We start from the raw sequence: 23,246 nt of genomic DNA, 5'->3' as shown, positions 1-23,246 counted from the left end.
ATTTAAATTACATAACTGCATTTGCCGTACACGCTATGTTGGCATGGTTCTACTTTCAAAGGACACAATAATTAAAGACTTGGTTCCCTATATATCATATGGCCATATGGTCATAGAAAATGTGTAGGATGAAAACTTTAGGGTAAAGTTAATGTGACTTTAGCAGGACTTGAGTGTTAGGTTGTGGCTTTTTCTTCTGGCTCCTCTCTTCTCCCTACATATAAAATATTATCTTGTGTGTGAATCTTTTAGAGATATGTTTGTAATCAAAATAAGTCTAATCAAACGACCACGTAATTATTGATCCGAAAAATATTAAAATCAGCCGTGTACGTGAAGATGAGTTGATCCAGTAATTCATGGTTGCAGAGTTTACAAAATGCCAATAATCATAATCAATTAGTGTGTACGGACATAAGTTAATTTAATCATTCATACTTATGAGACTTAGAAACGCTCAGAAACAAGCGACGAGACTATCCTAGCCCTCTTATTATGGACACATGTTCAAGTGAGAGTTCTAGGGCAGTTGAAAGAAGTTGAAGGATATCTGTATTTGAGTAGCCATGTGCATCTACTTTCACATAAATGGAAGGTAGGGTCCTATGATGTTGGAAGTGCTACTTCTCGTGACGTTAGGGTACACCAGTAAACAACATTTGACCTTTTGTTTTTTGAAACACAAACAATGAACAAACATTTGACCAATCCATAACTTCATTGCCCTAAGACAAGGGTCAGGGTGCTCAACCACATCATATGTACGACACATTTTATAAAAGCATAAGTCTGCTCGTATTTTGATTTCATGTGACCCACTATAATTCATGCAATGTGAAAACGGTTCTAATCAAGTAGCCCTACCCAAGTTTTTCTCATATATTTGATATCTATCGCCATTTTCAAATTGACGATTCCAGTTTGTGACTACGAGGAACTGTAAACCAAACTTCTTTCTGTTGGACAAACTTGCAAATGATTGTTAAAAATCCTACAAATTGCTACAATGCAATGTTGCAATTTCCTCGAAAAACAGTCGCTGCCTTTCCTACTTTAGACATCTAAAAACCGTGTCACTTACTGTTTGAGTATGCGACATATGCTGGAGGAGGAAGAATCACCTCCGTCTACCAGACTGAAACCAGTGATTGGCCCTTTGATCAAAATCTCCTCACAAATAGGTGCAGCAGAAGGAACTGGTGAAACAGATGCGATATTGCTACTGTTTGCGAGGACAATTGGGATCTCGTTACTTGGGCATGTCCAGCAGGTTGTCTACTGGCCCTGAATCACAGGATCCATCTTCTGTAGTCCCCCTTACCCTGGTTCATTTAACCACCATTTGTAGCTTCCGAAGATCTGTTTCCACAAACTATTCCCCCGCCAATTATAGTAACTGCTATTCTCAGCAGAGCTCCGACCATTCCGTTAATTGTTTCAGGGATCCGGGAAGTATTAAGAAGTTGGTATGTCCACTGCATACTACATGCAAGCAATGAATGTCATTAAAAATTTTGCATATTCTGAAGAAGCAGCTTCTGCAGAAGTTTGGGTGAGGCACCGGGAAAGGCATAACCTGAAAGCAGAGAAGAAAAGGCAAACACTTTCTTTCAGCAATTACCCAGACCAGTAAACCTGTAACATCTAAATGTGAATCATATGTGACATGATACTTGAAGCAAAATGCGTCCAAGTAAAAATAGAACTAAAAACTATATGCAATCTTTAATAAGGCACCCGAATTCCTCTGCGTGCAATTGCATAAGCACTGAACTTGCTTAAATTGGGGTTCTGATAAAATTCAAACAGCTCAAGTTTTGGCAACACCGGTCAGTTTGGGGATCATGCATTTTGTGGGTTCTTCTCTTTTCAGTGAAGCCACTGTGTCAAAAGTACAACCCAGGTCACAACTTTCTCCCCAAAAAACGAACTCTATGTCGCAATCACACAGTTACAACCTAATTATCAACCAAAAACAATAGAATCCACCCCACACTGCACTTAATGAGAAAGTAAACTTAATTTTGGAATTGAAAGATTCAAAAGATTAAACAATGGCATGAGTCTACTAAGCTAGTACGAGTTGGGATATGAGGTTAAAGTTCTGGGTTTTGTACGTAACTAACAAAAAATAACATCCATCAAATTATAACAGTATAAGCTACGATGTTCAGGATTATAAGAAAAGATATACAAAGAATAACTTCAAGGAGGTTTAGAAGGAGTTGTGTTAGCATTACCAATTTAACACCTCGAGGCTAGCAACTTCACCGCAAAGACCTCTTTAATGGCTTCCACATTTGCTGGAGTTGACAATCTCATAGAGTAACTCAGGTTTGGGACCTTGTTAGCTTAATGAATCAAGATTTTGGATCATCAAATTATGATTTTCAAGAGACCTAACAAACTTCAAGCCACAAGGAAAAAAGCACAAGAGCCAAGAAAATAGAAAATATTTGAAGCTCGGATGGGGTTCTCAATCCACAGTGGCAAGATTGGGTTCACATTACTAATATCCAAGACCAAACATTTTGGAATTAATCATTACTCATTCATTGTATTATCATTGATCATCATCGTACAACACAAATAGAAGATGAAAATTTTCACCCCTGATGGTCCAAAAACATAGATATCTAAATCCATGCTGCAAATACATAGACGGTAACAGAATCCTCACTTTAAAGCCACTCCACTCTAGTCGTCCCACAAATGATTCTCCATAGCATCAAATCATTTTATCATTCCATCCACTCCTCACCATCAGGCCTCAACATTAATTTGGTCAAGACGCAAGATGGAAGAATATGGGAGATATTCGCACCTATATCGCCTCCCCAACAATATCCTTCTAACCAACTAAATGGAGTTCTAATGTTCTTGTATCCACTAAATGGATGTTAAAATACACTAAGCTACAGATTATGTCAGTGCGATAAACTTTGCCATTCCATCTACATTACTTAAACACTGCAAATGAATACAAGGAAAATCGAACATAAATTTCATGCTCAAATATCAGCTCCGAACATTGTAGTTGTATCCAAGTTAGACAAGTGCAAGAATTGTTCTTTCAGCATTGAGCATTCCTACTGTAAGTAAAATAGCACACATTGTTCCTAATACAAGTAAATAGCACACATTGTGCACAAATAGCCATTAAAATTAAATTCAAGATCATAGCTTGCTAAAACTTCAATTTTACATAAATCTACAATTTGAAATATAAACCGCAATCATGCTACAACAGCACAAAAACACCAAAAATCGACAGTTGGGTCTTTCAAGATACACTTACACAGCCTCAAAAGCCTCTCCTTTTACCACACCACTATTGACCGCCACCGCCTTCTTCCTCCAATTTCTGCACATAAGCCTTCAAAAGCATGATCAACTCCCTCGCCGGCGCCTGAATCGTCCCCACCAAGCTCGAGGCCGGACTATTCAACGTCCCAAGCAACTTAGCGTAAATCTCTGCCCTCGTTGGCATTGTCTCGAGCTGCTTAAAGTCCCCAGGCCCGTAAAATTTCCCTTCGAAAACCGCCCCGGTGAAGTCGTTGCTGTCGAGCTTTTTCTCCTTCTGGAAATCCCTGTAGGGTTTGATCGCCGGCGGGATTTCCTCGCTGTGGACGAAGAGCCAGGCGTTCATCCCCGTCATGCACGGCTTGAGCGCCTCCCACGGCGTCCCCTCGATTGCCTTGTAGACCAGCGTGTTCTTCGCCACAATGAGCTTGGTGGTCTCCGGCAGGACTTTCCGGAGGTCCTGGAATTGCTTTACGGTGAGGCCCTTGTAGCGGATACCGGCCATGAGGTGGCAGTTCTCGAGATTTTCCTTGATGGTTTCGACGGTCTGTTCCTTTTTGGTGCGGGAGATGGCGGAGCGGATGGTGGAGAGGCGGTGGTGGTGGTGGTGGCGGCGGGTGGGGCGGGGGGTGAGGGAGAGAAATGGGTTGGTGGAGGGTCGGGTCAGGAGGGATTTGGGGTGGGTTTGGGTTAGGGAGGGTGATGGGGGTTTGGAGGAAGGGAAGCTGAAGAGAGTGGCTTCCATGGTCGCAGAATATGAATTGAGAAGCGAGAGTGTGTTTTGGGGCTTTTCCTTTATCTTATCCGTCCAATTTTTGAGAAGGGGTAGGGTGGGAAAATTATGTGCGCAACAATGTGTACATTTGAGAAAGTACCTCAAGTTTTAGGTAATTCACTTTGAAACCCAATTCCCAATTTTCATGAAAAACTATCTCCAACTAGGGACCGTACCGGAAAATTGAATTGAACCATGAGAAAGGAAACCCGAAAAAATTTCGTTGATCAAAAAGGTCAAAATCGGGCAAAAAATGGTTGGTTTCAATTCCGATTATGGAGGGAATTACTTGTTCCCAGTTAGTATTAAAAAAAAACTAATTCCAAATTCAAACAACTTTAGAGACGGAAAATACTCGGTTCCTTTTGGCAGAAAAATCACAATTTGACGTATACATAGAAGTTTTTTTGCTGATTAATGAGTTATTTTAACATAGACGGTCGCATGTAATGAGGAATATATCCTTACACGATAGTGTTCTTTAGAGAAACTCTTAGGTCATCTCCAACTGATCCGGCCAAAGGGCCATATGGTCGAAAATAGCCCAAAATGATACGAAAACCGTCTCCAACCAAGGGCTAGGTCAAAGGGCTCGTGGGCCCCACCAGGTCAAAAAAAAAGAAAAGGGCCAACCGGCTAGCCCAACCCAACCAGCCCCGGGCCGGTCCAGTAGTTTGAATCCAACAGCTACTTGCTTATGTCAGCTAGCCATTATATTTGATTTTTTTTTTTTTTAATTTTAAAATTAAAAATTAAATTTTTTTTTCTTCATATAACTACATAAGTCATTAAACAACATTAAATAACATTAAGTAACATTAAACAACATTAAAACTTAAATGCCTACTACATGCTTCTTTTGGCCCAAAGATGAGCAACAAGATATTGTTGTAGGTACTTGTTTGTGGCACGCAAAATCCAAGACGTAAAATTATTAAAATTCCTTATTGACAAGAAATCTACAAAGTCACTAAGATATCGACACGTGACACTCGAAATCCGAGACATAAAATTATTGAGATTCCTTATCGAGGTAGTTTAATTATTGAGATAGTTTAATTTAAGTAACCATATTAATTCAATTAAAATAATAAATTATGTTTGGCCCTATGACCCTTGGGCCCTCTCAATTGGAGATGGTTTTTTGTCACAGGGTTATCCTATGGCCCTCTGGCCCCTCGGTTAAAGATGGTAAGAAATATGGCCTAACACTATTCATTAAAATATTAATTTATTGAAGGGTTATAGGGCTAAAACGAGCCATCTGACCCTCCTTCGATTGGAGATGGACCATCTCCAACTAAAGCGTCTAAAGGTCCAGAGGGCCAAAAATAGCCCGAAAATTGTCTTCAACCGAGGGATAGGCCAGAGGGCTCATGGGCCCCACGTAATCTAAAAGGGCCAAAAGGTTGGGCGCATGCAGCTAGCCAGCCCGGGGCTGGCCAAAAATTCCAGCAATCTTGTCGGATATAACTGACAGGAATGCTTAAACAAAAATTTGAATCCAACAACTAGCTGATGCCAGTTACCGTTGGATTCAAATTTTTAGGACTTTTTTTTTTTTTAAATTCTTAAAAATTCTAATTTTTTTCCTATAAATACCTAAACCATTCATTCACCATTTCTACACTATTTCAATTCTCATATTTTCTTTCCTCTTTCAAAATTCTATCCTTCAATTTTTTCAATAATTTTCAAATGGCCTCGTCTGCAATGAAAGGTAGGGCTTGGACCCGAAAAGAAGATGAAGCTCTTTGCAAGGCTTATAGATGGGTGTCGAAAGATAGTGTAGGGGGAATTGTCAAACAAATGACGGTGTTTGGACTTGTATGTCCGAAAAATACTTAGAGTTCTATGAAAGCACCACTCCACTGCATATCTGAAACCACGAGAGTTGTTCTTCAAGATGGAAGAAGCATCTTCAGCTAAGTTTGAACAAATGGTATCAAGCATTGCTAGCAGCCGCAAGTAGACATGAAAGCGACGCTAATTACTACGACGAAGTAAGTGTTTTCACAATTTATTTTAAATATTTAATTATATTACATTTAATTTCATAAATTAATTTCCTTTAATTTTTGCAATTATATTTTCTAGGTATGCCAAGCGGAGGAATTGTATATGGAGAGCAGCTTGAAACCCTTTCAGTTTCATAGTTGTTGGGAAATTTGTAAAGGGTGGGTGTTATTTGAAGATCCACCTCAACATAGAGCTCCTACACTGGTGTTTGGAACTGCATCCTCAGTTGCAGATATGGATGAAGGTGGATCTCCTACCATTCAACAAATAAGGGTAGAAAATCCGTCTTTGGGTGAAGGTTCCATACGTAGGATTGTGGGACAAAACAAGGCGCGAAGGTTGAAGGAAAATGGCAAAGCAAATGATGATTACACCGCTCAACATGAAGTGGCGGCCTCATTGCGATTAATGGCGGAGCAAAATGCCCATGAGGTAGAAGAAAGGAAGTGTAGGCATGAAGAACGGGCCAAACAAATACAAGAAGAGATGGATGATAAGAATATGGAAAGAAACACTTCAAACAACACTCAAATGAGTAAGGCCTATTTTGATAGGAAAAAAAATGAAATTATGACTCGGTGATAATTGTTTATCTCTGACTATACTCCTACAATGGCAGATGATGAAGATGATGTTGATTATGGATATTAAATTTAAGTTGTTGTAGTTTTTAAATTTAAGTTAATGTTGTTTTTAAATTTAAGTTGTAGTTTTTAAATTTAAATAATAAATTATGTTTGACCCTATGGTCCTTTGGCCCTCGGTTGGAGACGGTTTTTTGTGACATGGTTAAAATGAGCCATATGGCCCTTTGGCCCTCAATTGGAGATGGAGGCAAATATGGCTCTATACTGTTTATTAAAATATTAATATCTTGGAGGGTCAGAGGGCTAAAGCTAGTTATCGGTTGGAGATGACCTTATTGTCCTGAAAAGCTCAAGTCTTTTTCGCTTATTTTCATCTTTGATGATTGATTTGTATAATTAAGCCTTCTAGGGGTCGGAAATTTTGAGTGTGATGTCTAAATTAGAATCAAACTCACACAGAACTCCGGAAAAATTGAATCCAATATGTGTGTCCAATTGTTGAGTGTAACACATGCATCTCGTGAGTTTGACTCTTATAAAATAGTGGCCCTCAAATTTTAAACCCACACCATCACTTTATGAGGACTTAAGATTGTTTGGGCCGATAAGGCATGGATTCCAACAGTCTGTAAATACACAAACAAAAATATGACAAAATGTAGCTTGTGAAGGAAACAACAACGAAATAGACACTTGAACTAGTTCACCAATTTTACAGAGAGCAACCTTTAAGCTACAATAAACCAGAATCTGACATATTTTCCCTACGATGAAAATCCTCTACGAAAACAAATACAAAAAAAGGACCAATCCCATCGCGGCGAGACCATCCTGTGCTCGAAAAAGATCATCCAAAACTACACTCTCAAATCTCAACAAGGATTCGGAGGCCCGAATACATAAAAGTGAAAAGTTATTTGAAACTATATTAATACGTCAGCGGTATACCGTGCATCACAAATCAAACTGCGCTCCCGCTTAGCAACTCCAAAAGCTCAGCCTTCTTCATCTTCGAAAACCCTTTTGCACCTCGAGATTTTGCTAGTACCCTTAATTCTGGCAGCTTCAATGTACTCAAGTCCCTACTTTCAACACGTTCTCCTTTGTTCTCATCGTCTTCAATGAGAGTTTCTTCGAGAACTGAAATCTTATCTTCTGAAGTCTCGTCCTCTAACAACTGAGAAATCCCTTGCTCAGGCTCAGGTTCAGGTTCAGGCTCAAATTCAAACTTAGCATCATGCTCAGGCTCATGGTCAAGTTCTGCCTCCAACTCAAGCTTTGGCTCGGGCTCTGGTTTAGGAACTCTGTCAACATGATTCTTCGTTCTTTTCCCAGTTGAATTCATATGTGGCACTGTGTTGCCTATGTGATCATCCTCAGAATAAATGGCCTGGTATGTTAACCGAGGAATGGGAGATTTCCGTTGAAAATTTGATGCAGGCCTGCTGAAAGAGGCAGTAGGTTCTTCAACCTCATCCTTCAAAAGGTTATTTGAATCAAAAGAAGCTTTGTTGTTTGAATCAAAAGAAGCTGTGTTTTTTCTTTCACTATCTCGGGAATTCTTTTCTGGTTGGTCCAACGTGAAGTCCTTGTTGCTGCTGCCACTGTTGCTGTTTCTCTTTGATTGCTCAACTGAGTGTTTTCTTAACAGGTTAAGGAGGGAATCCACAGTCGCATTCTCTTTACTATGCCCTTGTGAAGCTTCAACATTCCTTTCTTCTTTAGCTGCACTTCTCTCCCGAAGTTGAGCCTGGACCTTCCGGAACAGCTCAACAATCTCTTTTTCTCTAGGTCCAGGGGATGCAGTGGCCCCGAACTTTGTGTTACTTGAAAGAGAGACCAATGACCCGTTTTTAGAAGAAAGCACATCAGATTCGTCAAGGTTTTCAAAGCCATCTCTTTCTACACTTTTCCTATTCCTGCTACGGGAGTACCCATGTCTGTTTTGCCTTGGAAAGTCTGGATTTCTATTACGACCACTAGAACTTGTTCTGCACGTAAAAGACACCCCCTTGCAAGCACCTTTCGGTGATCCAATCCTGATCTGTGACTTGGACTTATGGTTGGAACGAGAAGAGCAGGGATATAAAGGGGCTACTCTTCTGGAAATTCCTGAACACGGAAGACATTTGGCATCTGATGGTCCATAACCTGGACGAAAACCACCATCATCCAAAAATCACAATGCAGTAAACCTAACATAGAAATGAAAGCTACAAACAAAATCCACAACCCCAATTCACCTGCCCGTGCTCGAAAATATTTTCATAAGAGACCACTCTTATTCTATCCCACATGTGCAAACATTCCCCACTCACCGAAAAAAGTACATATTTGCGTTCCTTGTAACAAGACAGCGTAATAGAAAACCGAAATCCCATAAGTGAAATCTTCCTTAGCATTCAAATGCAGCTAGTAGTTACCAATAAAAAAAATTCCAAGGCAATACAAGATTGAAATTAAAAGTCGAGACGCGACATGAGAGCTAAATTCTTCCATAGCCATTTGTTATATGCAAGCGCTGTTCATACAAAATCTTTTCAACAAACACCTGGTGGGAACTCTAACCAAAATGTTCAATTTTGAAAAAGAACAGCACAGACATGAATACTTCAAAATACGAACGAAACCAATGACAAATCGGATAACCCACATCTTAAAAATAAAAAAGCGAAATGGAAAGAGCCTACAAACTCCAGCCTGTGTAGAATGTTGGAAACCCAGCAGAGTTTTGTTTCGGTTTATGAGAAGCTCACCGATGATATGAACGCCCTGTAACATTTTTGGGGAGGTAAGAGGCAGACAAGGACAGCTTTCAGTTCAGTCGTCAATGGCGGATTTGCATTTTCTTGCTAGCTGACGTTAGAGCTCTTTCGAAGTGTTGGTCTCTTTGCTTTGTTAAACCCTATAGCGCCATTGATAAGGGACTCGTTTGTGGGTCAGACTCGGGTCATTTGACCCGGTTATTTTTTTAGGCCCCGTTTTCCTTTCTTTTTTCTTTTTAAATAAAGAAAATAAAGAAAATAAAAGGACTAGCTAGTGACTTCTTCATGGCAGTCCACCCCTTCGAGAGCCGAAAAGATTCACAGATGCATTTTAGCCTCATCTGGTCACCATTGTGTGATTCACCAGCGTCAAAAAATTTAACTTAGGACGTGCCGTGTGGAATACAGGTCTGAAATTCATCTCCAACTACTAGATCACCATGTGATGGTTGTTTACTGTTGTTAGTTCGATTTGGCCCTCTTTTTCTTTTTTATTCTTATTTTTTTAGCGGGGTACATCAAATTTGTCTACAAAATAATGTGATACCAATGAAATTTTTTTATTCAAGTTAGAATTTAATTAATAATTGTCATAAAATAAATATATGGTGTAAAATATACCAATTATTTGGTGCACAAAGTTAGTGTATTAATGATCAGTCGGGTTAAAGACCAATTGACCAAATCATTGTGGCTCACTCTTTCACTCAAGTTCAAAGTTTCAAACCTACATTCCTATTTCCTACGCAAAATATCGTCTCGTAAGAACGATATCAACTACGTCCTGCACTGCTGTGCCCATATAACAGTTCAGTTTATTTCTTTTAAAGTTACAATATCTTACCTCCGTTAGTTTAACCGTCAAGTTAACTTTTTTTTTTTTTTTTTTCCTTACACGGGTGCCAAGTTCCATGTCATGTACATTTAAGACATATACTGGGCTTATGTGAGGAAAAATATTGGCTCACTGAGTGCCCCGCGAAAATAATAGCAATTTACTTGATAGTTTGACGAGAGAGCTCAATTTATGAGATGTTTAACCTAAACAGCTCATATAACTACTACTACAACACAAGATTTTGGATTTGATGCATGCACGTAGCACAGAGGAAACAAAGCATAAATGGATCTTGTTGAAACACACGAAAGTATATTCCGCCGGAATGATCAACACACAGACATGCCAAGGATTTAAATATAGGTCTAAAAACTTGACAACGTCTAGATTGCTTCTCTCTCTGTTAGTTTTTCGGAGAACAGCGCTGTTCCAAACTCCGTCAAAAGACACATACCACTCTAAACTCAAATTCGTTACAGGCCGCTTCTGTATTCTTCAGCAAAAACAAAACGTGCCATTACTGAAGTGGGAGCACCTGAACAAGCATCATAAACTTACAACCATCTCACGAGTCAAGAACAACTTGAAATTCCATCTTTATTTTTCTTCTTGTACTCGAAACAAGGGGAAGAACAGAGAAAGAAGAAAAATGATCCGATAAGCAATTGGGAGGAAAGTAGGTACAAACCAAATTAGCAGTCATTGCTTTATGAGGACATACTTCAGGCTTTGTGGTTTTTTGCCATCTCATCGACATCCAATTCAACTTGTAGAACTGGTGCATCCTTTCGCATGCTAGAATGGCTGGACAAAGAATATAACAAACACAAATATTAATCACTGCAGAACTTCTCGTCATATAAAACAAAGATGAGTTGAGCAGATTTAGTTTGAGTAACTCGCCTGTTCTGCACGGGGCCATGATCCACAGCTGTTCGTAAACAATATATGACTCTGCCAACTATGCCTGTCATGGAAACTGGCCCAAACTTTCGACTGTCATTGGCTTCCTGCCAGAAATAAGAACGAATACTTATCCATCTATTCCCAAATATTCAAGTAATGCCATACAGAGAATGTCATAGTTCACCCTAATTGTGTACATGTGTCAAAAGCTAGAATATGTCAAAATGGTGAGTTGTAAATTTAGTCAAAATTCTAAACACGAGGAAGGAGGAGAGAGAGAGAATCCTGAATATCATATATTTTAGGTGAGTTTCAATTTTTACATGATCATAGAATCAAGAGATTATGGAACTATAGATGAGCATTTGATGTATGTGTTGCATATTTATGAATCTTGATTCATGTGAAACGTCTATCTTTAATTATTCAATTTGTCATCTATTTCCAATAGTTTCCCAAATTTTCAATTTATGCCACCGGTTCCATGACTTTCTTAAAGATTCTTCAAATGTCTGTACCCATTTCATGAAACAACCTCCTCAACTAACAAGCTGTTGCTCAAGTATAGTTCATATAAGATTTACGCTTGATAGATGTTACAACCAAACCAATAGATGGCAATCAAAATTCCACACATATGTAATGATGACAATATACTCAGCTGCTGTGCTACAGCTATTGCCAAATAATAAAACATAAAAAGCAGTGTGGACGGACTCATAAAGGAATCATGCAAACTGTGCAGTAACCGAGCAATTATATTTGATACATTTGTCTGAACACAACTATAAAAATTCTGAATATGGCATTGTACCTTGGGCTTCAAACTTTCATTATCAGCCAGCACCCAGCATTCATCCTTGTCAAGGACAAAGGGCTCATCCTTTTCATCCGTAGACAACATTTCATACCCTTCAATTGCAGCCAACCTTCTGACAAGATAATTATCTGGTTTCTCGGGATCCTTCAAGACCACTACATCCCCAACAAAGACACGCCTGTCAGATAAATATGAGGATGTCAGATAAATGTTTCACACAGAGGTATCAATATCTGTAAAAAACAGGTAATGATCAAACCAGAAGGACTCAGCTCGGGACCATCTTTAGAAGAATGACAAGCAGAACACAACATGATTAAGCACCAGAAAGCTTATCAGCAATCCATGTGAGAATTCGAGCACAAGTTGAATAAAAGCTCACAATACATGGTAAAGGGCCTGCTTTAACAATATAGAGACTCAATAAGATCGAATAAGCCAAGAGCATACACCAACTTCAACTTTTTATGTATCCATGGACAAACGGCACAGGCAACCAAAGTGGTCCTGGTCCACAAATCTATTTATGACCTTTCCTAAACTGCACCTAAATTGACAAAGTATAAATGTTGAAGAAAAACACCCCAATTGCTCATCATCACAGAAGTAAATTAGAATTGATTTACCATCCTCAAGTTTCTGAAGGCATTTACGATATCTCAGTTCCTTCATGAAACCCCTACCATTTGCAGTCCCGCATAAGAAGCTGATCTACGACCAACAACTTAACAAGGTTTTATATTTTAGATGCACAATCTTAGATCATGACATAAAATGCTTTAACTGGTCCTGGAGTATCTTTGGAAGAATGATATTTATATTCAAGCACAACAATTACAGAGAAAGGAAATCAAACTCGCAAAAAGAAGAGAGGACATATTTAAAATGGTAATTACTTTGGATCTGCAGCTGGTATCTTCCGAACAAGAAGAGTTCCCCCTTGTGCCCCTATACTAGGGGCCATCTCCTCTCCTTTATTCCAATGCAAGTATGTCAGCCTTCCCTGAAATAGATTTTTAAAAAGAGCATCACCCATTTCTTTGTCCGTGATTTGACCTCTGTGATAGTTCTGCATTACATGAACACTTTTATCATAAAAACGTAAAAGAACAATATAAAACAAAAGTCATTTATAAAGCTTTCACTGACTTAAAGGTAACCCCTGTGAATGGAAAGTAAGAAACTATCTTTAAGATTGCAGAAGAACCAGAAGAAAATTAAGTGTTACTTGACCATCTAAACCATCTGCCAAGCTAACCCTTTGTGCTTCTACAGACTAATAAAAACTTATGAAAGGATAACCCACATTACAGCTCACCCCAATTTACCCATGGAAAACTGAGGGAGATAACTGGTTCCCCAATTTCACAATTGAGTTTGAACATTCAAAAGACGCGCATCAAAGGCAAGGTAACATAAATCATGTTTCAAATGTTCCTAGATTCTTAAGAATAGCTATAAAGCTTTTTTCTTTTGACAATGCAATATTCTAATAAACTACTCTAATCTGCGGGAAAGGGGCGGGCACACTGCCTTGACCAATTAACCAAACCCAAAATATCTATAAAGCTAACTTTACCGAAAGTAGTGAACGTTACTGAATAATTCTCCATGGTCCCTCAATCTTTTCGAATGCCTTCGGAGAGGTCAAAGTAACAGTTTTGAAGCTGAACTAAAAGTAGATACTAAACAAGATTTCAGTTTTCAGTTTTCAGAAAAGTAAAAACTTGAAACCAAAACAAAAAACTGTAAGCGAAATGATTAACAAACAGGCCCTAAGCATTTCAAAAATGCACCTTCAACATACACACAAGATTTCTCTGACCCATGTAGCAGTATAAAACCTGAAATCATACACAATATCTGTTCCTACAAAAACATCATTGAAATTGAGAACGCAAAACATTGGGAAAACCCACGAAAACCCTTATTCAGATCACCATTTTAACACAAAACCACAAAACTACCAAAACAATATCGTTCTCAAAAAACCCAATACAACCCATCCATCATTACCCAAAATCTAAAAACCCCAACATCAAAGTTCACTGCTTTAACTTTCCATGGCAGCAATATTACAATGGGCAATCTCAAAACCGGTCTAAAAACAAAACCCAGACGGCGAAACAACGAAAATTGGATGAGAGAGAGAGGAGAGGGAAGGACCTTCAAGCTGAGAGTGGCAGAGTACTCGAGCTTGTGGGCTATGTACCGGCACCAGGTGGAGAGGGAAACCATCGCAGAGAGAGACGACCGACCGCCAGCAGCTTCGAGTTGTTGCTGTACGAGATATATGCGTCGTCAAGCTTCCCCTTCCCCTTCCCTTTTTTCTTAAACCCCAAACAAAATTTGATCTTGGAAATTTTGGGATCGTGGGCTCTCGCAAATCGCAATTTTTATTGGTGTTCAATGCTAATCAAATGAACGCTCTGCAGTCCGATGTGTTGGAAATCAGTGTATGCAACGACATGCCGTTTCACCGGGAAATTTTGGAAAATAACCAATTTTAGAGGCACAAATTGAATTATATTTAAACTTTCTAACTTCTTAGACCTTGTTTAGTACGCTATATAAAGTATCGGATATGATTAATAATACGGAACCAAATGTTTGACGCTCATATGTATTAAATATTTGCCAAATTAAATAGCTCATATGTATTAAATATTTGCCAAATTAAATAGTCTAGCCCCATCTATTTTATACGGTGTACATCCGCTTAGTTATAGACTCTGAAACCACTGTATTATTTAGTCGAGTAGAAAACACTTTTGCTTGCTTGCTCTCTCCGTCCCTCACTCTCGTCCCTCTCGCATCGCTTGCTCGAGAATCTCAGGTTCTTCTTCTTGCCTCTCTGTTCTCCTCTCCTATTTTTCTTGCAATTTTTCGCGGCGGTTGCTGGGGGGACTGTTGTAATTAGCGACGGGGTAGAGCGGGAGTTGCTGGACGTGGCGATGGACTTCTTACTTGAGAGCCTTATAGAGGAGCTCGTCCTCTTCCAAGTTGTCGCCATCACTCGACATTGCTGGGATCCTGTCCCTCTCTCCCCCTCTCTCTCAACTCAATTTTGCAATTTCAGATTCCAAATTTCTGAAAAATTGAATACCAAACACACAGTATAAATAATATGGTAAGAAGTCCGATGTTACATCAAACGTCCGACTAATTTAATCAGTACTATTCGATGATTATTTATTATATCCAACTGAAACAGTGAGTACAGTCGAAACTATCAAACAATGCCTTATAATACTTCCCTCAGTAATACAATCCTCTTTCTACCCCTTTCGGTTCTCACAAGCTCTACAATTGTTGCGATAGCCTGGCAGCAAGCGCCCCGGCAGCAGCCCTTTCCTCATATTTTCTGGTACCATTCCGCCGAAGCCTTGTAGGCAAAGTGAAAAGTTCTGTTTCACGCAGGAGTTGTAATAATTTGTATGCACAGAAGGGGAAAACTGAAAAGGAAGTACCTGTCCTTGGCTTGTGGTGTATCAACTGAAAACATCCAGAATAGTTTCTAAGTAATCAATCAAAGTAAAATTGTAAGTATCGTTATTGAGTGACAGTAGTGATTTGTTCCTCATTGTCGAGGATAAATTATCCCAGCTTGGAAAAAATGAAAATAATCAAGAATTTAAGACTTTTTACATGGATTTTTGGTTTGTCAAATTCGAGCCTCTAAAATTGGCTATTTTTCATAATTTTTCATTGTTTCATACACTGACCTTAGGATATAAACAGTTTGTGGAAAAAAATAATATAATCTAAACTGCCTATTAATAAAATTTTAGTTGTCAACCAAAATTTCATTTTAACCCCCTCGCCAAAACTGGACTCAAATAAAAAATATGAACAATTTAGTAATTACATGAACATAAATTTTGCTGTTTTTTACAACAACCTCACAACTAGGTTAGTATAGCATGCCCTAATTAAAAATTAAAAATAAAAAGTATTCTCACGTTAGAATAAACCTCTCATCATTATCCCATTCATAACAATTTGTTTTTTTGTTTTTAGAATTTAGAAACTAATCCCACTTCATAATAAAAAAAACAAAATGAAATGAAATTGTTCAGAAGGTGTGTGTGGGCATTTGTTAGTCTCCATATATAAAGTAAAAAAATAGATGTAAAGAATAAATTGCTACAAGTGCGAGCGTGTATCAAGGGCTAGTACGACAATAAATTAGCAAGGGCATATATATACCTACATTCGTCTGCTCGTCATACACACTTTTCTCACAAACTGACATCATTTTGTCTTCAATCCACTCAAATTCGCTAAGAGCTAGCATCTCAGTTAAAGCAAAATATTTTTCCTTCAATGTCTTGATTCGTGATTCAATACGTGGATAGTGGATACACCTTTAATCCACACCCTGGAACTTTAGCTTCCATCATAGCATCTATCTTCCCCAATAACCATTCTCGAACTAGTGTCAGCTCGTCGTCAAGTCAGGTCATTATCCAATTCTAGCAATGACCCATCCTTACTTGTTGTCCAATAATATTTTTGTTCTCACCTTCCACGTTTCGTATATGAAACAAACACCATTTTAAACCTAAGAAAGCATAAAAAGACACCATACATTACAATATAGAAATCATAGGCATTTCATTCCAAATGTTACTTACATAAGACAGTGGTGACTTTCTTAACTTGAAACAAAAGAAACAATCCAAACGTTATTACAAAAATTACAATTGAAAAGGACAACTAATGTCTTCGTCAACTTAAAACAAAAGGGCACATCTCAATTAGACTTGTAAATGGGTCGGGTTTATTGGGTTTGGATCAGGTTGAACTCGACCCGTTAAGCTAACGGGTCATCCGAACCCAACTCGTTAAGCTAATGGGTCATCCGTTTCAACCCGTTTCACCCGTTAACCCTTCTTTTTTTTTTTTTTTTTTTTTTTTCTTCATCCAAATCAGTTACACCTGTTTCACCCTTTGTTAGCATCCTGGTGCTTGTGCTAGCCACCTCCTTCCTTCGTTCGGTTTGTGTGCATATGCAAGTCATGGAGTGATTTGATGAACACCTAGAGCTTTATTACGATGTACAAGAATACAAGATTAGGAATGTCACAAAACATGTTTATGTCTGTCTACTTTGCCTCAATAACTAAATGAAACAACTACAACCACGACCCATGACTGCAACTGAGTGTTGCTGATCAATAAACCAGGGATTTTTTTAGACATAATGCGAAGACCTAATCAATGCATGTTCTTTCTCTCGTCGACAATCGACAACAGCCTCGAAACCAAAGATTTAACCTAAGACCTAATCAATGCAAAAACAACAGACATAATTTAAAAACAAAAAGAGAAGGAAACATCATTATGAGTCAAAACCCAAAAGAATGGAGAGTTTATCCATCCATAATGTCTTTGTCCCTGAAAACTTCATGGCTTAAATACCATTGCCACTACCAGTTCTCGATCCATAATCACGAGATAGTGCAAATTACAAAGTATGACTTCAAATTAATTACTAAAGTTCAATGTAATAGAGGAAAACAATAAACATCCAACCCAAACTCCTTTATCCACCTAAAAGGGAAACATTTCGAAGGCCAGGAGAAAAATAGAAGGAAATATATAAGTATGAGCAGGATGCCTACACGGAGGATATAGAAACTTACTGAGCAGTAACTTATGTTGTTCGTATCAATTTCAGTAAAACTAAACAACAACAGCAACCCAATTCCAATCCAAAAACCAACCAAAACAAAGCAAACTCAATACTTTTAACTTCATGGGGGTAAATTAACAGCTCCAAATTACCCAAAAATGGAAATTTTAATCGGAGAATATACAAATGAACAAATTTTACACAAAACCCATGAACAAAAAGCAAAATCCATTATCCAAAACACAACCAAAAAAAAAAGAAAAAAAAAGAAAAGAAACCCTAGAAACCCAAAATCTCCAATCCAATCACACAGAGAAAGCATAATTTGCACAATAGAAGCACAATCCCAGTTGAAATTATTAAACACAAATCAGCTAATTTTGAATTAATTCAAAGTTGTTATGAAGAGACCACCTAAAATCAAGCTCAAGTAAAAACAGAGAAAAAATAGACAAATCTAATATGTATAAACGAAGAGGTGGAAGGGAATCGAGCGTTAGGGTTTCGAACTTTCAGTCAGTATATTGTTACGCATGAAAGAAGAGGTGGAAGAGAATCAGAGCTTACCAGAGAGAGAGTGGTGGAGTTGGAAGGGAAGGAGCACATCGATGGCCGATGAGCGATCTCTTAGGCCTGGTTTGGTACTGAGGTGATTCTGAAAAAAGCTGGTATCAAAAAAAGCTGGAAGCTGTTTTTGTGTTTGGTAAACATTCAGCTTCAGCTTTTTTTCACAGTTTTGGGTGAAAAAAAGCCAAAAACAAGAAGCTGCAAAACCCAGCTTTGAAAAACTGGCTTTTTTTCACATCTGTTTTACATAAAAGTTTACTAAACACTATAATCTTGCTTTTTTTTTTCAAAAGCACTTTTACAAAAAAGTTTACCAAACACTCTGCTGCTTTATTTCACAGCTGCTTATTCTCACAGTACAGCAGAAGCAGTTTTTTTTCAAAGCACAGCAATACCAAACCAGCCCTTAGTCTCATAGAGCAAAGCCGTGCGACGGTGCAAGAGAGAGACATGAGGAGGAACCTGAGGGTTTTCTATTAGGACTGTTGAAATTACACAAAAGTTCTCAATAACGGGTCTTAACGGGTTCACCCAAAATGACCCGTTATTTAACGGGTTGACCAGTTAACCACCCGACTCATTTATCACTCATCCGATACTAATTTTAACGGATTGAGTCGGGTCAGGTTAACGGATCGGGTGAAAAATACCAAGTCTAATCTCAATCATTGACTTAATGAGCAAGGTTATCCCTCCATGCAATGCACTAATCCGAGGACTCAACAACGGTAATGTAGTCATACACATGAACTCCCCATCTTCAAATTGCTCGTCCGCATTAGCTTCCGTAGGATCTTTTTTTCCACATTAGTTTCACATGGTATTTAAAGTAGCACCGGAGCTCTTTTTTTCCTCACTCGAAGTTTTGATTTTCTTCAGACAAGTATTTCACCAAGGTTCACATCAATTTTGTTTACAGTCTAGTCTGATGTTGTATTTCTTGGAATTAAACTGTACAATTTATAGCATAGATTTTGTAAGTCTGTTTTTTTCGTTTTAGGCCCGTGGTTGTCATCAGGCAACGTAGTTTAGAATGCGAGGATAAAGCCTCGCATGGGAGAACAATCAAACTAAAGCGAGGGCTTACAGAATTTGACTACTTTCATTAATATTACTATTTGCCTTTAATCCCAAACATTTCCATCTATCTTTAACCCCAACCGTCTGAGTCTACTGATCATGCAATCTGAACCTTTGAAATTTGATTAAATAATTAAAAACAGAAGGTTTCATTAAAAATTGTAATAACTTTAACAATTAAATTTTAAAGATCTAAATTGTATTATCAATATGCTCAGATGAAAGCGATGAGATATAATCCCTTTCCACCCCGAACATCAAAAGCGACGTGGCAACAGAATCCACCAAAAGCCCACGAGGCAAAATCCTTGTGTCCATTATTTTATTTCCGCCACGCATTATCTTTGTTTGTTTCCAGTCTTGACCGTCCCCATCTTTCTCTCTCTCTCGCGCTCCCCTCGCTTTCTCTCTCTAAAGGTCGGAGCTTTAAGGCCAATTCCAACTCAAAAGCCTCCGATTCTCTCTCCAAAAGCTCGAGGATTCCAAGCAGAGCCTGCAAATTCCTAAGTTACAATCTCCGCAGACCCGAAAGTCACAGCAGGTTCGTTGGATTTTTCAGCTGTTCATAGATTTCAATTGATCTGTTTTAGTTTCAGATGGAGAAGTAAAAAAACTAAATTTTTATGTTTGGCTTCGTGTTTTTCTGGATTAATCAGAGAATCTGAGCAAAACCGAATTTTTAATTTGATTTATATTTAATTTTTAGCTGCACTATATTGAATATTTACCGTTAAATTGTTTAAATTTGAGACTAAGAACAGTGAAATGTTTCCAGGAATCAACCTGAGATTCAGAGCCAAACCCAATAAGTCACATATGTTTTAGACTTTGATTGTGATTTAAATTTGTATTTTCTATTTAGCTATAATTTATTCCATTTTTTACTGTAAAATAGCTTAAATTTGAGTTCTGTGACGATGAACACTGTAATTTATTTATTTTTATTGGAATCAGGGTTGTGAATTTGTGATTTATCCAAAAGTGAAGAGACTGGTAAAATAATGGACAAGTTGAATCTATCTCAGTTGGGGGAGAGGTTAAAGATAGGTGGAGCTCAAATGGGTCGAATGGTAAGTGGGAAAATGAAGGAAATGAAGGAGATTCTGCAAGCACCGACCCCGGAATCAAAGATGATCGACGATGCCACTCTGGAGACCATGGAGGAGCCGAATTGGGGTATGAATTTGAGGATATGTGCAATGATCAATAGTGAAGAGTTTAGTGGGTCCGAAGTTGTTAAAGCCATAAAGAAGAAGATTTCGGGTAAGAGTGTGGTGAGCCAGAGGCTGAGTCTTGACTTGTTGGAGGCTTGTACTATGAATTGCGAAAAGGTGTTTTCGGAGGTTGCATCGGAGAAGGTGTTGGAGGAGATGCTTAGGATGATCGATAATCCGCAAACGGATCCCGAAAATAGACGAAGGGCTGTGCAATTGATTAGGGCTTGGGGAGAGTCTGAGGATCTTGCGTATCTGCCTGTATTTCATCAAACTTACGTGGTGAGCCCTCTTTATTTTGGATATCAAGCATTTTATCATGTATTTTTATCCTTTCAATTGCATTTTTGAATTTTAAGTTGTTTCCCGGCATCAGTTAAGTACATGTCTATCAGAGTAGTTTTGTTTCTTCTTAGTTCTTAGTATTCGTCAAGTTTTTAATCTTTCTAACTGTTTCGTACTGAAAAAAAAGAAGTCTTTATTATATGACAGTTCCTCACATGAAACCCCTACCATTTGCAGTCCCTCATAAGAAGCTGATCTACGGCCAGCAACTTAACAACGGTTTTATTGTTTTAGATGCACAATCTTAGATCATTACATAAAATGGTTAAACCGGTCCTGGTAATGTCTTTGGAAGAATGATATTTATATTCAATTACAGAAATTATAGAAAAAGGAAATCAAACTCACAAAAAGAAGAGTGAACATATTTAAAATGGCATTTACGTTGGATCAGCAGCTGGTATCTTCCGTACAAGAAAAATTCCCCCTTGAGTATCTATACGAGGAGCCATCTCCTCTCCTTTACTCCAATGCAAGTATGTGAGCCTTCCCTGACATAGATTTTTAAAAAGAGCATCACCCATTTCTTGGTCTGTGATTTGACCTCTGTGATAGTTCTGCATTACATGAAAACTTTTGACATAAAAACGTAAAAGAACAATATAAAATAAATAGTCTTTATTAGGCTTTAGTTGGCTCGAGTATTACCTACAATTACGGTTTTTAAGCCAGCAAATGTCCCGTAGTCAAGTTACAATTTTGTCAGTGATGTCAACTACCCTGCCATTCAGTTTGTTATTTTGGTCTGTCTGGACATGTTCACTGGGTTATTTTTTTTCTTTCCATAACAGTCCTAGTTTTGCAGTTATTAAGAGGCTGATGTCCAGCTTTTTTTCTGGGTGTTATGCAGAGCTTGAGAGAAAGAAGCACCGATCCTTTAGCACAAGAAGGGGCTTCGCCCTCGTTGCAGTCTACCTTGGAGTCATATGTTCATGACCCGCTGTCTCCCCCTGAAAGATACCCTGTACCTGACACAGGATTGCATGGAGGAGCAAATCATAGTGACTTCCCCTTTAACTATCAAAACATAGCAGTTGAAGACAAAAAAGAACTTCTTGTCGTAGCTCGTAATAGCCTTGAACTTCTGTCAAGTATTTTGAATACCGAAACAGATCCGAAACCTTTGAAGGTATTTCTGACTTCTTATTGGAAAGGAATACTATTCCTTCGTATCATAATTTTTTCAAAACTCTTCATGTTGGTCATATTCCTTTTGTCATAATTGTTTATTCTGACATCAAGTTCTGCCCCAAGTTACAAGTACAATATGGATGAACTACTAAACTCTCGTTAATATAAAAGGTAGAAATGTTGATCTCGTATATTGGAACCCATGGTATGGACCCGATTATGTGCCATGCATTATGACAGGGTGTGAGCATGCAGGTTTGGGTGCACAAGAATGTTTGCAATTGCAAATGGCCGTTCATGTATCTCCTTTCCGTATCATTTATATAGAGGAACATTAATACTTCTTTAGATACATGAAAATGATTCTTCTAGGACATATTTGCCTTTTTCCTGTAATTGAATTTTGTTTCACTCTTTACGTTATTCGAAGATCAGCTTGTGGACAGAAAGACATGAAAGCTGATGGAATACTTGATCGCAGGAAGAACTAACCGTAAACATGCTGGACAAGTGCAAGGAGTCTCAGCCAGTTATTAAAAGGATCATAGAAACCACGACCGATGATGAAGGGATGCTCTTTGAGGCCCTATTCCTTCACGAAGAACTCCAACAGATCATTTCCAAGTACGAAGAATTGGAAGCTTCTCAAAAGTCTGGAATCCAACAGCTTGAAAATCCTGCAATCACCTGGGATGAGGGGATGGAAGCTGGTCTAAACCCTGGAGAACTGCCTGGAAACTCCAACACCACTAAGCGCGAGGATTTGGAAGACACCGAAAAACATGATGGAAAACTGCCCGAAAATTCCAGTGCTAATGAAGGCAGCTCGTCCGCTCAGGTAAGAAACCATAGCGAAACCAAAATAGTTGGCTCTTCGCAGCAAGGCACCAAATCCAGCGGTGCTTCTGAAGGCAGCTCATCCGCTGAGGTAGGAGGAAAACATAGCGAAACGAAAATAGTTGATTCTCCGCACAAAGACCCCAAGTCCAGCAGCGAAAAATTAGGTGAATGAAGGAATCAAGCTCGATACATTTGGCTGTATCCATGCTTTGTTGTGATGGCTGCGCCGCCGCGCTGCAGCCACGCAAATGACGTTTTATTTGCAAGACCAATCCTCGGTTATGAGGTTTTTCCATTTTCTTTCCTTTCATAGTAAATAATCGTTTCTGTAAACGTTGTAATATTTATTGCTCGTGTGACCGCTTCATTATATTCATCCGTGCAAAGCCTTTTTTCCCTGTCGTTTCGTAATTGATGA

General features: G+C 38.5%; 4 protein-coding genes and 1 long non-coding RNA gene across 6 annotated transcripts; 1 reads left to right on the top strand and 4 right to left on the bottom strand.

Annotated features, from left to right (window-relative positions):
- Positions 1-3,059: 3,059 nt before the first annotated feature.
- LOC137725503 (large ribosomal subunit protein uL10c-like) lies at positions 3,060-4,128 on the bottom strand. The gene has a single exon (XM_068464216.1). It carries the CDS (start codon positions 4,046-4,048, stop codon positions 3,332-3,334), a length of 717 nt encoding a protein of 238 aa, XP_068320317.1. The 5' UTR covers positions 4,049-4,128; the 3' UTR covers positions 3,060-3,331.
- Positions 4,129-7,347: 3,219 nt separating this feature from the next.
- On the bottom strand, positions 7,348-9,576 carry LOC137726634 (rho-N domain-containing protein 1, chloroplastic-like). The gene is made up of 2 exons (XM_068465573.1): positions 9,441-9,576; positions 7,348-8,835 (listed from the first exon to the last, which is right to left on the bottom strand). The coding sequence occupies exons 1-2, from the start codon at positions 9,463-9,465 to the stop codon at positions 7,646-7,648; spliced, it is 1,215 nt and encodes a 404-aa protein (XP_068321674.1). The 5' UTR covers positions 9,466-9,576; the 3' UTR covers positions 7,348-7,645.
- A 957-nt stretch (positions 9,577-10,533) lies between these two features.
- On the bottom strand, positions 10,534-14,436 carry LOC137725885 (mitochondrial ATP-independent inner membrane protease subunit 2-like). 2 transcript variants are annotated; one of them, XM_068464720.1, is made up of 6 exons: positions 14,180-14,436; positions 12,910-13,082; positions 12,008-12,191; positions 11,191-11,297; positions 10,976-11,091; positions 10,534-10,822 (listed from the first exon to the last, which is right to left on the bottom strand). In XM_068464720.1, the coding sequence occupies exons 1-5, from the start codon at positions 14,249-14,251 to the stop codon at positions 11,010-11,012; spliced, it is 618 nt and encodes a 205-aa protein (XP_068320821.1). In that variant the 5' UTR covers positions 14,252-14,436; the 3' UTR covers positions 10,534-10,822; positions 10,976-11,009. The 2 variants fall into 2 exon arrangements, with proteins under 2 accessions (XP_068320821.1, XP_068320820.1); XM_068464719.1 differs by having other exon boundaries at positions 10,534-11,091.
- A 2,169-nt stretch (positions 14,437-16,605) lies between these two features.
- On the bottom strand, positions 16,606-18,289 carry LOC137726578 (uncharacterized). Its single transcript, XR_011067650.1, has 2 exons — positions 18,219-18,289; positions 16,606-17,061 (listed from the first exon to the last, which is right to left on the bottom strand). It is a non-coding gene; the product is annotated as an uncharacterized lncRNA (long non-coding RNA).
- A 1,355-nt stretch (positions 18,290-19,644) lies between these two features.
- LOC137725340 (TOM1-like protein 2) lies at positions 19,645-23,223 on the top strand. The gene is made up of 4 exons (XM_068463988.1): positions 19,645-19,839; positions 20,253-20,794; positions 21,708-21,986; positions 22,470-23,223. The coding sequence occupies exons 2-4, from the start codon at positions 20,300-20,302 to the stop codon at positions 22,998-23,000; spliced, it is 1,305 nt and encodes a 434-aa protein (XP_068320089.1). The 5' UTR covers positions 19,645-19,839; positions 20,253-20,299; the 3' UTR covers positions 23,001-23,223.
- Positions 23,224-23,246: the final 23 nt, after the last annotated feature.

This window comes from Pyrus communis, chromosome 2, assembly GCF_963583255.1.
Source record: "Pyrus communis chromosome 2, drPyrComm1.1, whole genome shotgun sequence".
Classification (NCBI taxonomy): domain Eukaryota; kingdom Viridiplantae; phylum Streptophyta; class Magnoliopsida; order Rosales; family Rosaceae; genus Pyrus; species Pyrus communis.
Note: the sequence above shows the minus strand (reverse complement) of the source record. Positions and strands in the feature narration are given on the sequence as shown.